Source organism: Propithecus coquereli, unplaced genomic scaffold (assembly GCF_000956105.1).
Source record: "Propithecus coquereli isolate 6110/MARCELLA unplaced genomic scaffold, Pcoq_1.0 Scaffold37, whole genome shotgun sequence".
NCBI classification, from domain to species: Eukaryota; Metazoa; Chordata; class Mammalia; order Primates; family Indriidae; genus Propithecus; species Propithecus coquereli.
The window spans coordinates 6024855-6044779 of record NW_012149396.1 but is presented as its reverse complement, the minus strand read 5'-3'; the positions used below and the strand labels follow the sequence as shown (position 1 = coordinate 6044779).

The window sequence follows — 19925 nt, the reverse complement described above, 5'->3', positions numbered from 1 at the left end:
TAATTTTTATACTGACTTTGTATTCAGGAATCTTATTAAATTCTCTTATATATTTAAAAATATATCTGTATCCTGCCTTATATTTTCTAAGAACATAATCATATCATCTGCAAACAATGACAGTTTCATTTCTTCTTTTCCAATTCTTCAACCTTGAATTTCTTTTCCTTACATTGTCGCACTGGCTAGGTTCATTAGCAAAATGATAATTAAAATTGATGATAGCAGACATCCTTGCTTCATTCCTAATTTGAAGGGAAAATCTTCATCCTTTCACAACTAAGTATGCCATTTAGTAGAGGTTTTAATTTGGAGGTGGGACAGAAATAACTTACTACATTAAGGCAGTCTGTTTTTATTCCTGCTTTGATAAGTTTTTCTAATCATGCATGAATGGATGTTGAATTTTGCTTTTGTTGAATTTATTAAGATGATCATATGGGGTTTTTTTCTCATTTAGTTTGTTAGTGTGACAAATTTAAATTGATTTTTTTTTTCTTTGAGTTGAGGCCTTGTTCTGTCACCCAGGCTGGAGTGCGGTGGCCTGATATCTCACTGCAGCCTCGAACTCCTGAGCTCAAGGGATCCTCCTGCCTCCCGAGGAGCTGGGACTACAGACGTGTGCCACCATGCTCACGTTATTTAAAAAATTAAAAATTAAAAATAATGAGAACTGCTATAGCTATACAGAGCAAATGCCATAATAAGGAAAATCTCTATAAAACATTTCCTCATCCCTGGTGATATTATACCCTGAGTAATATCTAATATAGCATTAGTCCATTAACACAAAATAATGACTATTATTTATTGAGCTTCTACCACGTGTCAGACTCTGTACTTACTGTTTTACTTGCATTATCTTATTTGATCCTGACAGCAATCCCATGAGGAATATATTATTATCCCCACTTTACAAATGAGTTTCAAATAGGTTAAGTAAATTGCCCAGGGTCACAAAGTTAATAATTAGTGGGACTGGTATTTAAACCCAGGTCTCTTCTAATTCTAAGACCTTCTCCTTTTACAATAACACAGTATCTTCCATTGGACTATAGCTATTCACTTAGAATTTGATAGCTGCGATTATACTGAGTGTGTGATTTTAGGGAAGGTGGGTTTATGTATTTCTTTGTGCATGTGTGTGTATGATCTATATAGAAACCAAAATGTCATAGTTCTATAAAGTATATAAAACTTTTTTTAATCAAATGGTCATTGGATTAAAAAAATGAATAAACAAGCCGGAACATTACCGGTTAGCATATAAACTGAAAAAGAAAAACATAGAAATCATGAATCCATATTTTCTATGACATAATAAACAGGTGATAAGTTAGATAAACATTCACCATTTTTTTGTTTCAAATTTACATTTGACCGATGCCTTTATATATTTTTTTTATTATTAGCTTGACATTACCTCCAAGCATCGATCTTGCCATCTTCGGGCCAGCATCTCCAGAAGTGGAGGCCTAAATTTATCCAATCCCAGCAGGTCTGGCAGCATAACACAGTGCATAGCAGCTAACTGACTCCATCCTGTTAAAATGTAATATATTACAAATATTTTAAACATTTTGGCATTCCCAAAGTCACAAGTTTTTCCTTATCTGCTAAGATATGTTCCAAATGATTTCAACTTAATATGAGACATTTTGTTCAAAGAATTATACCCAATGTATTTCATCCCTAAATAATGTATTTGATACCTATAAGAACTCTCAATATTTTAAGACAAATAAATTTCCACATAAAATATATCCAAATTGACAAGGAAAATACATTTCTAAACAGTCCCTCCAAAATAAAACATATATTAAGAGATGGTAAAGCATAAAAATAAAGCTTTACTGGAACTATAGATTTGAAACCACTGCCGGTTAAAAGGGCATTCACACAGATATCTAAAAATAGGTTCATGTCACTTAAGGCATGGCCATCTGTGTGTTGCCATTGTGTCAGCCAAAAGAGATGTCTTCCCTTTTCTGTCAGAGGGCCTTTAATTAAGGTACTTATTGATCCCTTTTCTTACAAAATGCATCATATATTTAATCACAATCATAACTGTTTTAAGTAACATGACGCCAATTTTGAGAGAAAAAATGAATGCAGACATTCCACAAAATAAAAACCTGAGAAAAAATTTACAAAATCTTAAACATCGTTAACTCTAATCTATGGGAATAAAAGTTACTTTTTCCAAAGTTGGAATTCACAATATGAAATTTGATTATATGAAAAAGACAAACACTGTATACCACTGTAATACATAAAAGTACTAGTATACAGACATTTCTGAATAATCATTTCAATCCTAGTTTAAAGGTGTCTGAAAAATATATACACTATAAAAGCCTCATTCTTGCCAAATTATGTATGAGGCCACTGTTAACCCACAGTAATTAACATTACTTCCTGGGGATAACATTTAAATACAAATAATTAAGAATAGATGCAAAAAAAAGTCTACTACCATGTTACAAGGTGAGTTATCTATGAACATAGAATTTTTGCAAATCAATGTTTTAAAATAATCTAAACTGTAGTCTTCTAAAATAATGACAAAAACCCTACCATGAAATTCAAAATGATCACTGGAATTTTTAAGAGTGGGTGGGGAGAGAGACAGACAGACAGGTCACCTATCTAAAGATTCATCCTTTCAATAAGGAAATTCTCATCAACTATAATAAATATGCAATTACATTAACGTGATAGGAACACATATTTTAGATTATAATTTATTTACAACAGAGGGAGATATAATTTATTATGTGTATGTACATATATATTTATATATATATATACATGTATATATGTAAATTACCTAGTAATTGCTTAAAGAATTTCATGTTTCATAGAAATATGAAGTATATTTATGAACTAAGTTTTTATATAATTCTCATCAAGGCCTGAAGCCTAACAATTTATTTTTGAATTAACAAATGACTATCTTTCGCAACAGCTTAACAAATATGACTCTAATTATTCTTCCTAAAATCCAAATCCAAATTACAAATCTTCATCCAGTTTTATGACAGAGAAACCAAAAATGAAGTTACACTTTTCGGTTCCTATGTTTTCTCTCCAAAGAAGTGGAACTTGCAACCCATGCTCTGTACTACACAGACACTGCAACATTCCTTCTGTTTGAATGACTACTGATATCACTTTTTAGTGAAGAATCAGAATCATTCTGAGTTACAGTTCAGGTTTTGTAAATGTCCTCCTTTTTATATTATATAAACTGCTAAAGACTGACACTGCAACAAAGACTGGATATAACTCAGAGATCACAAATTCCAATAAGCTTCCAGGCAGTACAAATAATCATAGATAGGTCTTGTGGAATAAAGTTTTGTAGACCCCATGCACATTTTCAGAGCTCCAAAAACACTTTCCATTTGTGTAACTCCACAGGGATAATATGGTAGCCCAACTACATATTAAAAATTGAAATTATAGATTTTTGCCTCAGCCTGAAACAGAAATAGTAAGGAGGATAAATAGGTAAATTCCTATCAGTCTATAATCACTGGTGCCAATTATCAATTTAAAGTCTTTTCAAATGACAATGTAAATTAAGAGACTTTCTTATATTCCCCCCTAACCAGGGCATACAGTTGTGTAAAGATAGCAAATGTGTCTATCAAAGTAATGACACATACAAAATAAATCCATTAGCTGTAATGCCAGAGACCACATGGCAAGCGTTATTATGAAAACGAACCAATCCACCCTTAACACCAACTTCGCATCAAAGATTAGCATCTTCATACCGATTTAACAACATTCTAGATTATAAGAAACATGGTTTATACCAGCCAGTGGTAACATTACAGTTTTATAACTGGCTCTTGTCACTGACATTAGCAAATAAAGTTACAAATAGCGACTTTAGGATTTCATATATAACAAAGCAGATGAATGTATAAATCAGATAAAAAGAACATGTCTGTTAGAATAAAGCACAGATTGAAAGAAAGTGGTTAGGAAGTTGAGAGAGAATACCTTCATTTACTAAGAAACAGGTATGTAAAGCAGGAGCAGAAGCAGGGTCAGAGCCAGAGTGATCAGCAGCAGACCGCGCGGAAACGACAGGTGCGGCGACTTGCAGAGGAAAAGAGAAGAGAGGAGGAGGAGAGAATTGAGGTACAGCAGTTTCTGAAAAAAAGCCTCGTATTAGTGAAGAATAAAAGAAAAGTTGGCAAAACTATAGTGAATGTAGAACTGAAACATGATGTTTTAATCAGAAGGGCATGATCATTAAAGATTACAGCAGGGAAATCATATATTTTATTGAAAAGCAATCACAGTGTAACTTAAATTGCTCTTAAAGTCAAAATCTATTTAATATTATAGATGGACGATGTGTCGACTAATACAAAACACAGCTCTAAAACAACTAAGGCAATAATGTAAAACTGATAATGTATTAAAAATTAGCAAGAGTGTCATTTGATTTTTTAAATATCTCATAATGAAAAAGTTCATGTTGGTCTTCGTTTTGTCAATTACATTTTGTAATAATTTATTCTGACATTATGTGTAAATTATTTTTAAATATCGCAAACCAATATTCAGAGATCATTTCGATTTTCCACGCCATTTTATTAAAAATTCAATTTAAAATACATCAACTTGTAAAGAATATATATACTTTGCTTAACTCTTGTTAAAAGAATACTACATTGTTTCATTCACTGAAGTTTAAAAATATTTTTATTATACAAATGCTTTAAATACTAAAAGTAATTATTGTGAATTTTATAATTATTATAGATGTACTAATTCCCTCCCTGCCCCCCAAAAAAGTTATGTTGCCAGGAAAATGTTTCAGCTTAAATTATCATATGAAAAAGCAAAAGGACCGTATGGCACACAAATTCTACAACTGGAGGTCAATGTTAAGATTTAGAGGTCACCATTTGACACTTCCTTCCTATGGAGAAATTACCATATGTCATGCACAAGCATCTTCAAATTAATCCCTCTCCTTTCTTCTGTCATTGAACAGCAATAGGTTTGGGCTCCTGAACAGATTAAGCATTGTCTGCTGAATGATATGTTTGCTTTTCATGCAGTGAAGTTCTTTTGTGATGACAGGACAGCTGCATGAAAACAACTTTTTCATAATTTCCACACGAATGCATCATAATGTCAATCAGGCACGTGTGAGGTAAACAGTAGAACTGAAAGAAGTCCGTGAAAAGTAACGTAAAAAGAAACTCTAACTCCATAAACCCTAAGAAGCACATCTTACACACATGGAAGTTTTATCTGGGAAATTATAATTCTTTATTATTACAAGAGACCTGGTTTTTGTTCCTTATGAAATTACAATTATTTTATAATATTATACTTATGAAATAGAGTTGCTTTTAATTGTAGATTTCATATGATCAATGAACTCCACTATAAAGTAATCTTACAAAGAAACCCCAAACATTTCTATATTCCATGGATAAACTTTATTTTTTATTTATCATCTTAAATTACAAATTCAGTGATTATGATCAATAAAATAGTCATCTCCCCAAAGCTGTAAGTCTTGGTGGCAAGGAGCAAATTTTCAGGTTTTAGCTTTCATGCCACCAAAATGCTGAGAAAGTTTCTTTGGTGGTTTCCAACAGCTGGGACTTTTCTGTAATTTCACTATTTGAAAAGGGGGAGAAATTATTATCCCTGGAAAGTCTGTGCTAATTCTGAGTGATTTTATTCTTAATTCTGTAAGGACATGAGAATGAGTGAGGAAATTCAATACAAATGAATTAAAGTTTAGGATTGAGTGATCATTACCCTAGCTGGGTCAAATTGTGGGATTAAACCAAAATATTCTCTGTAAGGCACGGTGCAAAAGGAAACTAGAAATGCTACTGGCAAAACTGTGAGAGTAAACATAGTATGTATTAATAGAATACTATTCAACATACGTAACTATTTTTAAGGAGAGAAAAAATAGATTCTGGGTATTATATTTTTAGAGTCATGTTTAAATGACATTTCATATAGAAAAAGGCATTTATACTTGTCCTTTAATAAATTCCATGGGCACTAAAAACCAAGAAAAATACCATAATAGAAATGAAGGAATCAGATTTACTGTGCTTTAAAAACCTCTGCATCACCACCAAAAAATACTTTGTTCACAATGCCTCATAACTGAAATGGCAGAATCTGGCAATAGTTTCATAATTCATTGAAAAATTAAACTCTGCTACAGCTTTTACAACTATCCGCATATAGAAAAATCAGCAACAGAGATTAGCAGGAAAAAGAAATACCATTTCCATGATAAAAAGCTCAGGATTTAATGATAATCAATCTGAAAAGTTATACATGGTACTCATTATTGAAATTTTACACCATAAAACATAATCAAGCATTTGATTTCTTAAAACAGAAAAGCTGCTACATCACCTATCAACTTGCTTCTCCTATGAAGGATTAGCAAAACATAAGGAAAAACGGTTTTGGCACAGCTTCGAAATAGTGACACAGTTCTATTATTTCACCTGGAAGGGGCCTAAAGGACTTAAAAGTAAGTAATTTGGCAGCTAAGAGCCTCCTAAACTGTTTACTCTCACATAAGAAGATAGATGATGAGAAACAAACTTGTGTATGCACACATCTGCTCTGCTCTGGCCTCCCTGCAACGGCAAATATATACATACTCAATATCACAATATCCATGGTTCTGTTTTTGAACAGGTATATTTAAGTTTTCATTTGAAATTTGATTCTAAATTCCATTTTTCCCTCCTCCCATTGTGACATTAAAAACGTATACAGGAAAGTTAACATACTTTGGGTGGCAAGTGCTCTCTGCATATTGGTCTAAATATCATTTGCCTCCCAGTACATGGACACAAATTGCCTTTTCAATACGTTTTTCAGAGGAAAAAAATCTAAAAAGTAAAAAAGAAAATGCGATGCTTAAAGAAGTAATTTTTTTCAAAGTTTAACACTAACAAATGAATAAAATTATTTAATGATGAATCACTTGGAAGTATTTCATGGTAATCATGATACTGTGGGGAGAGTGGAGGGAAAAGAGGAGAAAGAGGAGGAGGAGAAAACATGAAAAAATTAGAAATTAGGAAACTTTAGAGTCAACCACCATGTGTTTAACATAAAGGCATTCTGCACTGCATCTGCCATCTAGCATAAATATCTTAGAGCAACATTTGCCTTTTTATAAGTTTCCTTTATGTCTATACCTTTGTCTTAGACAGACATGCTAGTCATCTTTTAAATCAACATGAAACATTAGGGTAAATCATTAATTCAGCTTTCATTACCTCTTTTTTAATGCTTTACTTTTTGAGGTACAAAACTATATAATGCAACGTCCTGTTTGAGTAGGCAGAGTATATCTCCAACGCTTTATGCAATTAGCATAATTAATACAGTAACTTTGCTCTTTATGCAATTTTAGCAAGAAAACTCTAATTCTAATTCTTTTTGTTATCTGCAAATTCTCATTTGATATTATTTTCTAATGCCAAAAAAGGTGACCAAAAACTATAACAATAAATCTATTATCATGATCAGAAGATTAGAAAACAAGTATAGTAATAATTGATGACCTAAAAATTTCTCTCTAACGAAAACCTCAGACCTTGTATGTGAATATGTGTAGTAATTGTAAAGACTGTATAATCATAAAGAACCCCATTGTAATGCTGTCTTTCAGCAGCATACCACTGGAGCCAGATAAAGTGTCTTCAGATGGGGTCCTCAGGGGCTTTCTAACTAAGCCCCCTTATGTTTATCTTCAAAATATGCCTGATGAGATAAAACAATTTAGTTTTTACACAAGAAGGCACTGCACTGTAATTCAGCATATTTTAATATGTCCAGTAGAACTGGCAGCTCATGCAACATGAAGGGCAATAATATAAAAACATAATTTAACATGTCAAACAGTATAAAAAAGCTCATTTTGAAAGACGGTATTTTCCTACCCCATGCTCAAGGTTTGCTCCTGAGAGGCGACCATTTTCAACCCTTTTCACAATTTCTTCCAGCATTTACTTCCATATCACTAAATTATACGCTAATCCTGCAATTTCTTGATTTATTAAACATTAGCCATTGGTTTCTACCACTACTACGGAAGATGATGATTTAACTATGACAAACCACATCTCCTAACCAATCTCCTTTCCTTCACCCTCAAGTTCCCAAAATAATTATATCATAACTTTTGGTTACGTCATTATTAAATGTTTACATTCTCTCTACAGATAGTTGTATATAGAGATAACCATCTCTGTCTCTATAGAAACATTGCTCAATGTTGACCCAAATAGCTTACTAAGATCACCTTCCTTTTCTTGGACACCTATTTTTTCTAAATTTAAAAATTATCTTTTTTTTTCCCCAATTGTATTCTCTTTTATATACTTATTTCTTCTTCTTAAACCCTTCAACAGCCTCTCAATGATTTTCCACAGATCAGTTTCATTTTTCCACAAACCATCTCTTCAGAAGGATCTCATACCCTCTGCTCGTACTGCTGCATGGCCGTCATCCTGAGACTTCCCTTCTCCACCATCCTGTGCATTCTCCCTCAGTGCTCTCTCTCCTCAATGGGTTCCCCAGTTTCCTGAGCCCCGTGTTTTATTTTTTCCTGGTTAACTCCCTTCACAGAGCACATCTTTCAATACTTTGCTGAGAAAAGGTACACAATATAGTAATTTTTCAAGATCATGAATGGCTGAAAATGTCATTATTTTGACTCTTCATTTGATTGATAGTTTACATGAAGAATTCCAAAATGAAAAAAAATCACTTTCCTCCACATTTTTAAGAAACGATTCCATTCTCTAGCTTACAGTTACTATTAAGAAGTCCAATAACACTTTTATTCCTGAAGTGTAACTAATGAAACTGTTAAAATTAGTACAAATGTTACAAGAAACTACAAAGAAAATAAATATAAGTAGTATGCTCATAAAAGATGTATTTGAAAACTAATAACAAACAAAAGCAATTATATTAGCAGCCATGACAATTTCAAATATACTACTTACACGAAGTTGGAGTTTTTGTGGGACATCGTAAATTGGTATTTCTAGACACTCTGCATTTCATAAACAAATTCCTGCCCTAAGAGGCCACTGCAGAGTTCTTGGGCAATATGGCCTAATTGTTATGGTCAGTTGTTGTAGGAAATAAATGAAAAACATACAGAGGAAAGTGCATGGTATGTGTTAAATGAATCACTTAGTCATATTTTAAATGTATTCATACCATTCATCATTGTGCTGATACAAATAATATATAAAAACTTTAAGTGATGGATTCATTAATAATCTAGACCCTTTCATTTAGATATGGAACCACTAAATGAACAACATATTTAGAAGCAATATAGAAATGTACTATTAAACATTCTTAGGAAAAAAGGATATACTTAACGTACTGTAAAAGAAGAACACAAATAACTAAGGCAATAGGGCAGAACAAAGTTCCAGGCAATAGAAAGGATAATGACCTGCCATAGCAGAATGAATTAATGGCCAAAACAGCATTTTGACAAACAGGTACATATACCATGGCAACACACAAAAGTGCTTATAGTGTTTGAAAAATACAGTAACACTACTTAACAACCTCTAGATTACCACTGAATTTTATCAGAATTAGAGTAAGTTCCAATGTGATGATAATTTTTACCTTGGCCTATAACTTCAGACAGAGTCAAAAATAAACAAAATTTCTATATAAAGTCTCCTTCATTACTAACATTCAAAATAAAAAAAAAGTTCTTTAAGACCAAGTACCATGAGAAGAGAATTCATTTGGTAAAAGATAAGTTTATAACATAAACACTAACTTGAATTCGGTATATGGAGGCTGATAAATTTTCTACTTCACCTAACACTAAATAAATGATCATTACTATGTGCCAGGTATTAGGCTAAGCATACAAAAACACACAAAGATTAGACAAAGTCCCTGCCCACAAGGCACTCGTAGTCTACTAGTAGAAACACAAATAACCAATTAAAATATTATCATAAATTATACTCTTCTGGATTTCCTCCAAAAGACAAAAGCTCCTGAGGGCAGGGATTTGTTTTCTCAGCCCTGACATCCTCAGCACCTAGTTCTTGGCATATTGGCTCTAGAAACATAAAGATCTGCATTGACACATTTGTTCCAAATCAAGTAACTGAATATGTATAGGTTGGTTTCCATACTTTCAATTCTATACCATTGTACTTTTCAGCTAAACTTGGACTAATAATTATCATATCATTATATTATCTTTATATTTCATTGTGAAGATGATTTGTTCTTCTTCAAAATTGCCTCGTTTTTTTGGTACCCTTTGCATTTTCACGTAAATTTAAAACGAGCTTGTCAATTTTCACAAAAATAACTGCTGGGGTTTTGCTTGGGATTGCATTGAATGTATAGATACATCTATTTAGGAAAAATTGGCATGTTCACCATATTATATCTTATGATTCTTGATAATGGTATATCCTCTATTTATTCTGTAATTTTTCTAATATTTTATAATTTTCTGCATTGAGGACTTGTGCATTTTGTTAAATTAATTCTACTGCATTTGATGTTTTATGCTAGTGAATACTGTAATTTTGAAAAATTATATTTTCTAATTTTTCAGTTACTAGTATATAAAAACAGAATTGCTTTCTCTATATTTCTCTTATACTCAACGTATAGATGATGGAATCAAGAAATAAATTTATCTAATTGTTTTTTAATTTTTACTTAAAAAGTCATGTTGCCTGTATATGACAGTTTCATTGTATCTTATACTATATTATACTGATTAGGATCTCTAATACAATACTAAAGTGGAGAGAGAGAACATTCTGTTATGAATATTTCACCCTTCAGTGTACAAGATACTCTTTATCAGATAAAAGAAGTTCCCTTCTACTTTTAGTTTGCTAAGAATTTCTACCATGAATAAGTGATGAATTTTATTATATATGTACCTTTTGACATCTATCAAAAAGAGTATATGATTTTATTCTTTTGTTCTGTAAGTGTGGTGAATTATATGGATTAAAACCTGAACGTTACACTAGGCCTTTCATTTCTGGAATAAACTCAACTTGGTTGCAGTACGTTTTTTTTGTATTCAATTGGTTTAGTTGCTAATATTGTGTGTTGGATATTTGTACTTACATTAATCACTGCCCAGTGATTTTCCTTTCTTGCAATATTTTTGTCAAGTATTATAATCAGGATTATGCTTGTCTTTTTCTATTCTTTGGAAGAGTTTTTGTAAGATTGGTGCTATTTTTTCTTTCATTTTTAAACAGCTTTATTTTAAGTATAATTTTCATATAATAAATGTTACTTAAAAAGTAAAAAGAAAAAAAAAGCATAAAGAGAGGGTATCTATAGATTCATTTATTCAACAAATATTTACTGAGCTCCTTCTCTGTATCAGCCATTGTTCCAAGCCTTGCAATAAATAAGTGAACAAAACAGAAAAAATGTCCCTGTTCTATAAGCTTCTGCAGATCAAAGTTATTATATAAACCAATTTACAAAAAGAGAAGCACATAAGTTCAAACACAAAAGTTTAGGGAATTCTCAAATTCATTCATTCACCTGACATATGTACTCCAGATTAAGTCTAGGTTTTTTTTTTTTGCTGCAGATCCTGGAAAAGGATAGTGATAAACTATTGGTTAATTTATGTAAATATTACCTGAGATAATTTAACAACAACTATCTGTTACTTCTAAGTTTAAACAACCTAAGTTGAGCCAAAATCTTAAAAGCAGCAAGAATAATAAAGTAATGTTACATACAGAGGAACACAGATAAGAACATCTTGTTATATAAGATTTCTTGTTAGAAAGACAAGAAAGACAACGGAGTATCATCTTTGAAGTATTAAAAAATAAAAACGGTCAACTTAGAGTAATATACCACACAAAAATATCTTTCAAAAACAAAGGCAAATAAATATGTTTTCAGGCTGGGCACAGTGGCACACGCCTGTAATCCCAGCCACTTTGGGAGGATGAGGTGGGAGGATGAGGTGGGAGGACTGGTTGAGCTTAGGAGTTTGAGACCAGACTGGGCAACATAGCAAGAACCCATCTCAAAAACAAAATGTTTTCAGACATAAAAAAAACTTAAAGAACAGTAGATCCACAGCACAAGAAGTGTTAAAGGAAGTCCTTTAGGCAGAAGGAAAGCTATACCAGATAGAAATCTGGATCTAGACAAAGAAATAAAGAGCACCAAAAATGGTAACTACATGGGTACATAAGTACGTTTTTTCTTATTTAAATCTCATTAAAACATAATTGACCATTAAACACAAATCATAATGATTTGTGAGGTTTATAACATGTGAAAGTAAAATGCAGGACAATAATAGCATAAAAATGAGGAGGGGAGAAACACAAGTATAATATTGTAAGGTTTTTACATTAAATGTTAAATGGTATAGTATCACTTAAAGGTATACTGTAATAAGTCATAGATGTAGACTATAAACTCTAAAATAACCAATAAAATAACCAAATAATTAGCTTATAATATCTCCACAAAGGAGATAAATGGAATGATAAAAAACATTTTATTAATCTGAAATACAACAGAAAAAGGAAAACAAAAAATAAATGGGAAAAAGAGAAAAATAAAGTACCAGGATGACTGACCCAAACCTAACCATATCAACAAACACATTAAATGTAAATAGTTTAAACACCCCAATTAAAAAGTTAGATTGGATAGAAAAGCAAGACCCAACTATATGCTGTCTACAAGCAACATACCTTAAATATAAAGACCCAAATAGTGAAAAGACAAAAGGATAGGAAAAGATATACCATGGTTACAGTAGCCAAAAATGCTGAAATGACTATATTATTATAAACAAAGTAAATTTCAAAGCAAAGGATATTAGCAAAAATAAAGGTCATTTCATAATAAGAGTCAAATAATCAAGAAAAAATGATAATTACAAAAGTTTATGAACTTATTAAGAGAGCTTAAAAATACATGAAGAAAAACTGATAGAAATACAAGAAGAAATAAACAAACCCATAATTATAGCTGCTGATTTCAATTCCCTCACCTAATTGATAGAGCCAAGTGGGCAATCAGCAAGCATACACTAAACTTGAACACTGCCAAGTAACTTGAGCTGACATTTATGAAATATCCCACCCAACAAAAGAATACACATGTTTCTGAAGTACACACAGTATATTTGCTAAGATATACCATATTCTGGGCCATAAAATATGTCTTGATAAATATAAATGGATTTATATTGTACAATGTGGTCACCATAATTAATAATAATATATTATATTCTTGAAAACTGCTAAGGGATTTTAAGTGTTAACACATACAAAAAAGATACATTTGCGAGGCAATGAATATGTTAGCTTCATTTAGCCATTCCACAATGTATACATGTATCAAAACATCATGTTGGACACCATAACTATATGCAACTTTGTCAATAAATAAAATAAATACAATCAACTGAAAAAATTCAAAAGGATTCACATCATGCAAAATATGATATCTGACCATAAAACAGAAATCAATAGCAGAAAGATCCTTGGAAAATCTCTGAATATTTGGAAATTTAAATAACTCATTACTAAATTACCCATAAATAAAAGAAAAAAAATAAAAGGAAAATAAGAAGCACAATGCAGCAAAATGTTTGGAATGCCTCTAAAGCAATACTTAGGGAGAAATTTATAGCAATGAATGCCTATATTAGAAAAGGAAAAAGGTCTCAAATCAATAACTTCAGCTTCCATCTTAAGGAACTAAAAAGATCACCAGGTGCTGTGGCACACACCTGTAATCCCAGCACTTTGGGAGGTCGAGGCAGGAGGATTGCTTGAGGCCAGGAGTTTGAGACCAGCCTAAGTAACATAGTGAGACACTGTCTCTACAAAAAATTTTAAAAATTATCTGGGTATGATGGAGTGCACCTGCAGTCCCAACTGCTCAGGAGACTGAGGCAGAAGCATCCCTTAAGCCCAGGCATTTGAGTTGCAGTGAACTATGATTATACCATTGCACCCAAGCCTTGGTGACAGAGCAAGACCCCATGTTTAACAAACAAACAAACAAATAAAACTACAAAGAGCAAATTAAAAATAAAAAAAAAAGTAGTAACAAAGCAGAAATCAATGAAATAGAAAACAGAAAAATAATAGATATCAATGATCACAAAGCTGGTTCTTTGAGAATACCCATAAAATTGCTAAACTACTAGCCAGCCTAATCTGGAAAAAAGAAAAAAAACAAATTATGAATAACAGAAATAAGAGAGTGGATATAATTTCAAATCCTACAAATATGATATTAAAAGGAAAATAATAAAATATTACACACAACTTTTTGCTCTTATATATGACACAAAACAAAGTTCGCTCAAGGAGAAATTAAAAAACAAAACAAAACCCTCACTCTATATCTACAATCTTAATCTATAGCTAAAAAACCTACCCATAAAGAAAGTTCCAGGCCTGTATGCTTTCACTGGTGAATTAGAACAACCAAATGAGAAAAAATAAATAAAATCCACACAAACCCTTTCAGAAAATACAAGAAAAGGGATCATCTCCTAACTCACTCTGTGAGACCAGCATTATCCTATTAGCAAAATTAGACAAAGACATTATCAGAAATGAAAACTAAAGACCAAACTCCCTCATGAACATACACACAAAAACTCTTAACAAAATTTTAGCAAATTGTACCTAACAATCCATAAAACAGATAATTCATCATGATGAAGTGTGGTCTATATTGCAAGGCTATTTTAAAATTCAAAAATCCATAAATTTTGACTTATTAAGAAAATAAAGAAGAAAAATCATGCAATCATGCAAAAATCATGCAATAGATGTGGCAAAAGAATCTGAAAAAAAATCTAACATCCATTCATAGTTTTTAAAATCTCAACAAACTAGTAATAAAAAGGAACTTCCTCAACCTGATAAAGGGCATTTAAGGAAAACTTACAGCTAACACTATACTTAATAGTGAAAAACTGAATGCTTTTCCCTTCAGATTGGTAATGAGGCAGCAATGTATGCTTTAACTTTTTCAATTCATCATTCTAGAAATCCTACGCTGTGCAATAATGTAAGGAAAATAAAATGCATACCGATTGAAAAGAAGTAAAATTATCTTTATTCATAGATGACATGATTTTTGGCATACACGTAAAAGAAGGGCTGAAAATCAATACATAACCATTCATCTTAAGAAGTCGATAAAAAAAACCACCATGCTGAATCCAAGAAAACATAGGAGGAAGAGTAGAATTTAATGAAATGGGAAAAAATATGCACTAGAAAGGATAAATAAGGCTACGGTGGTTTCATTAAAAAAGACTCGTAAGATTGATAAACCCTGGTATCAATTTATTAATTAAATTCAGGAATTATTAAACTATTAAATTCAAATTATTAAAATCAGGAATAAAAATGAGGACATCACTGCAGGTACTAGTGATATTAAAAGATAAGACAATTTTATCACCTCAAATTTCAATATATTTGAAAATTTAGAAGAACAAGAAAAATTCCTAAAATCATACCACTTAATAAAATTGACACAAGGAGAAACAGAAAATCTGAAAAGTCAAAAATCAATGAGAGAAATTGAATCCAGAATTTAAAAACTCGCTATAAAGAGAACACTAGATCTAAATTCAGCAAACTCCATGTTTACGGAAGAAATCATGTCAAACTTACACAAACCTTTTCTGACAATAGAAAAAAAGGAAATATTCCCCAGTTCACTTTTGGAAACCTGAACAAGCTAACACCTTCTAAGGACATTAGAAGAAAAAAAAACCCTTTTCCTAAATAAAAATATATTAAACTAAAAACAATATGTAAGGACAATAATACATCACAACAAAACTGGTTTTATTCTACAATGAAAGATTGGGTTTATGTTCTAAATTCACCACATTAACAGAAGAAAAAGAAAAGTTACACGATTGTCTCAAAAGATACAGAAAAAGTATGATAAAATCCAACATACAATGATGATAAATACTCAAAGAAGGAATAAGAGAGAGTTTATTTCTTAAAAACTATCTATGGAAGCACATAGGAAATATCATAATTATGATGAAAGGTTAAACGTTTTCCCTTTACAATTGGGAATAAAAAGATTTTCCCATGTGATTGCCCCTATGATCAAAGCAACCTTCAGAAAAATTATTACAATTAATAGGTAAATTCAGCAAGATTGCTTAATACAATGTCAGGATACAAAAATCTATTGCATTTCTATACCAGGAGCACAGAAAATGAAAAATAGTGAAATTACTATCAATTATAAGAATATTTTAAAAATCTAATATCTGGGAATAAATTTAACAAAAGATATACAAGACCTCTACACATAAAACTATAAAAGAATTATGATAAAGAAGACCTAATATATTAAGTTGATGTATTGAATGAGTGACTCCCATAAAGATATTAATTCTCTCCAAACTGATTTATAAATTCAATACAATTGCAGGTGAAATCATAACGGTGGCAGTTGAGAAACTGATTCTAAAATTTACACTGAAATTCAAAGGGACGAGAATAGCCAAGATGTACTTTAAGAATAGGTGGGAAGAGTTTGTCTACTGAATATTAAGTCTTAATTATAGAGCTACTGTAATTAAAACACAAGGCTAACTAACTAAATTAATGGGGTCAAACAGCCCATAAACAGATCATCACACTTAAGAACATTTAACTTATGACAAAGGTGATACTAAAAAGCAGTAGAGAAAGAATCATCTCCCTAATAAGCAATGCTGGACCAATTTGGTAAGGCATGGCAGAAAAAATTGAAAACGGACCCATTTCTCATTGTAAACAAAATTCAATTCTAGGCAGATTATAGATGTAAATGAGAAGCGTAAAACAATAAAGCTTCTAGACAAAAACAAACAAGAATATCATCAGGATACTAGGGTTGGGGGAAATTTCTTAAACAGGACACAAAAATATTAATCATAAATAACACTATTGATATATTAGATTCCACTGAAATTAAGAAATGCTCAATTTCAAAGACAGGAGTGAAAGGAAATTAAATATTTGCAATACATACAAGAAAGGTTCATATCAAAAACAGACATGGACCCCTACAAATCAATTTTTTAAAAAAGAAAATCTAATAGAAAAACATGCAAGAGTTGAACAGGCACTTCACAAAAAAAGATAATAGAAATGGGTAACGAAACATAGAAAAAGGTGTTCAAACACCATAGTAACTAGGGAATGCAAATTAAACACATGAAAGACTACCACACACACATCAAAATGGTTAAAGTGAAAAATACGAAAAATATTAGATGTTGGCTAACAGCAGTCCCCAACCTTTATGGCACCAGGGACCAGTTTCGTGGAAGACAACTTTTCCCTGGATAAGGGTGAGGGGAGGCAGAACTCAGGCGGTGATGCGAGCGATGGGGAGCGGCCCTAAATACAGATGAAGCTTCACCACTCACCCGCTGCTCACCGGCTATGCAGCCCCCAGTTCCTAAGTTTCATGGAAGAGAATTTTTCCACAGACAGAGGTAGGGGCAGGGCAGAGCTCAGGTGGTGATGCGTGGCCCGGTTCCTAACAGGCCACTAACAGGCCACAAACCGGTACTGGCCTTGGCCTAGGGGTGGGGGACTGCAAGGCTAGGATATCTCGATAGTTGTGTATAAGAGTGCTCATTGCTCCATATCCTAGCTAACACCTAATATTTTCTTTCTTTTTTGTTTTAGCCATTTTGTTAAATGTATATCAGTCCTAGACTTAGGAAAACATTTTAACATTATCTACTCAAGTTGAAATAAACATATTCAAAAAGTCTACTTTTAGTTACATACAACACAGAAATGTTCATAATGTACACTAAAATTAAAATACAAGAATGTTCATAGCAGAATTATTTATGAAAACCAAACACTGGACACAACCCAAATGTCAATTGACAAAAAATAAATGGATAAATCATGATCTATTCATTCAACAGAATACTACACAGTAATGAAAATGAACAAACTACAGCCAAATGCAGTAACACTGATAAATCTCTCAAAATAATACATATTGTATAATTGACTAAATTTACATAAAACTCAAAAGATAGCAAAATTAAACTATAGAGTTTAGGAATTTAAACTTCAGTGGTACGACTATAAAAGAAAGCAAGGAAGTGGCTTCATAAAAGTCAAGATAGTAGTTACCTTAGGGAGGAGAAGTTATAATGACTGGGAACAAACATGCAGGATGTTTCTGAAGTGCTGGTAATGTTCTATTCCTTGTCCAGGAACACAGTTACAAGGGTGTTCAGCTTATAAACACCCTCTACATTTCTGTTTTGTGCAATTTTCTGTGTATTTCATACACGTAAGTATAAAAAGTTATCTAACCAAAACTATTATAAAACTTTTATATAGTTTAACATAAAATATTATATAATGATTATATAACTTAAATTAGAGGACAGGGAAATGAGAAGGCTGACCATGGCGGGTGGGAAATGAAGGATGGGAATGGCACACAGAGTGTGGGAGCTTATCTTCCATAAAGCAAACAGACAGTGCCTAATACAGAAAATCAAGCATATCACATGAGGATGTTAAAGTAAGAACCAAATAATCAGCTATGAAAGATAAAAGTACTTATTCTAGGGAAGGATAAAATTATAGCTATGAAGTTGAGACCCTATTTTTTCTAACAAGTGTTACAGAACTATTCTTTGACTCTTTTAAACTTAAAAAAAACCAAAAGGAAAAAGAAAACTCTTAAGATATCACCATTTATAAGCAGAACCTTCACCAACATATCTCTTGCTTACTTCTTTATTTCTATCGCATTCTGTGAGAGTCAGCATTAATTCTTGGCCTAAAGGAAAGTTTTCTAAGCAGACAAGACTCCCCAACTCTCGTGATTGGCTCATTTGCCAGTCTGAAAAGGAGTATAAAAGATATATGCAGAAATACCTGAGTATACTAATTATACTTGGGAATATATGTAAATAATTAAGAAAGAAATAAAAAAAGACAAATTCTCTTCTATTCCTTAATGAAAAACAAAGTTAGAGATGAAAGTTAAGGTATATAATGATTTAAATAAAAAGAAAAGATAAAAAGAACTGTTTAACAAGGATTTCCGTTTGTGAATCACAATGCATAACTGCTGGCAAATGGCAGGAGATGAGCTAAGGCATGTAACTATGAATTTAAACATTCCTAAATGCAGTTAAAAAATAGGTATAACTTTTACACTGAAGATACATACAATTAAAACACTAGTGCTGTCAAGTTAAGGTGCCTCTAATGCATAAAGATTAGGCCAAAGACAGCACAATAAAATTATATGAAATATGCTCATTTATCAATTTCTAAATAAATCTGATTTATTTTTAACTGACATCTTAATTATCCATATTTACATCTGGAATATAACAACTTTTCTCTCTTTTAATAATCTGAGACAAACAAAATGTTATAATTATACATTAGCTATGGCTCCTCAGTTTCTAGAGCTGAAATGTCATGTCAATTACTTAATAAGATTTAGTTTTACCTTGTTTAATCTGTCCTTGCACAATATTACTGGCAGTTGGAGGGGAACCCCTTGCCTTAGAAAGGTCTGGGGTGCTTGGTCTAGGTGGCCTTCAAAAAGAAGAAAAAAAAAAACCACATGTATATATATACTTTCACATTTTCATATATCCAGAACTGTTTAAAATATTACATTTTCTTATTCCAAAAGAATCACAAAAGAAACATATACAGAACATTTTCAATTTACGGTTCCAAAAAGATGGGGTTTTTGGTTTTGTACCTATTAACATTTTCCATTTCAAATTTGAATATGGTAAAATAAGTAAATGATTAGCAAGTAGTAGTCAAAAA

The 19925-nt window shown here is 31.8% G+C and overlaps 1 protein-coding gene across 1 annotated transcript in view; it reads right to left on the bottom strand.

The window, feature by feature from the left end:
- Positions 1 to 19925, bottom strand: part of WDR7 (WD repeat domain 7) — a 312258-nt gene that overhangs the window by 203167 nt on the left and 89166 nt on the right. The window contains exons 16-17 of the mRNA XM_012651797.1: positions 19594 to 19682; positions 1424 to 1542 (exon numbers count right to left, since the gene is read on the bottom strand). Of these exons, the coding sequence (XP_012507251.1) occupies positions 1424 to 1542; positions 19594 to 19682 (208 nt within the window). The remainder of the gene's footprint in view (positions 1 to 1423; positions 1543 to 19593; positions 19683 to 19925) is intronic.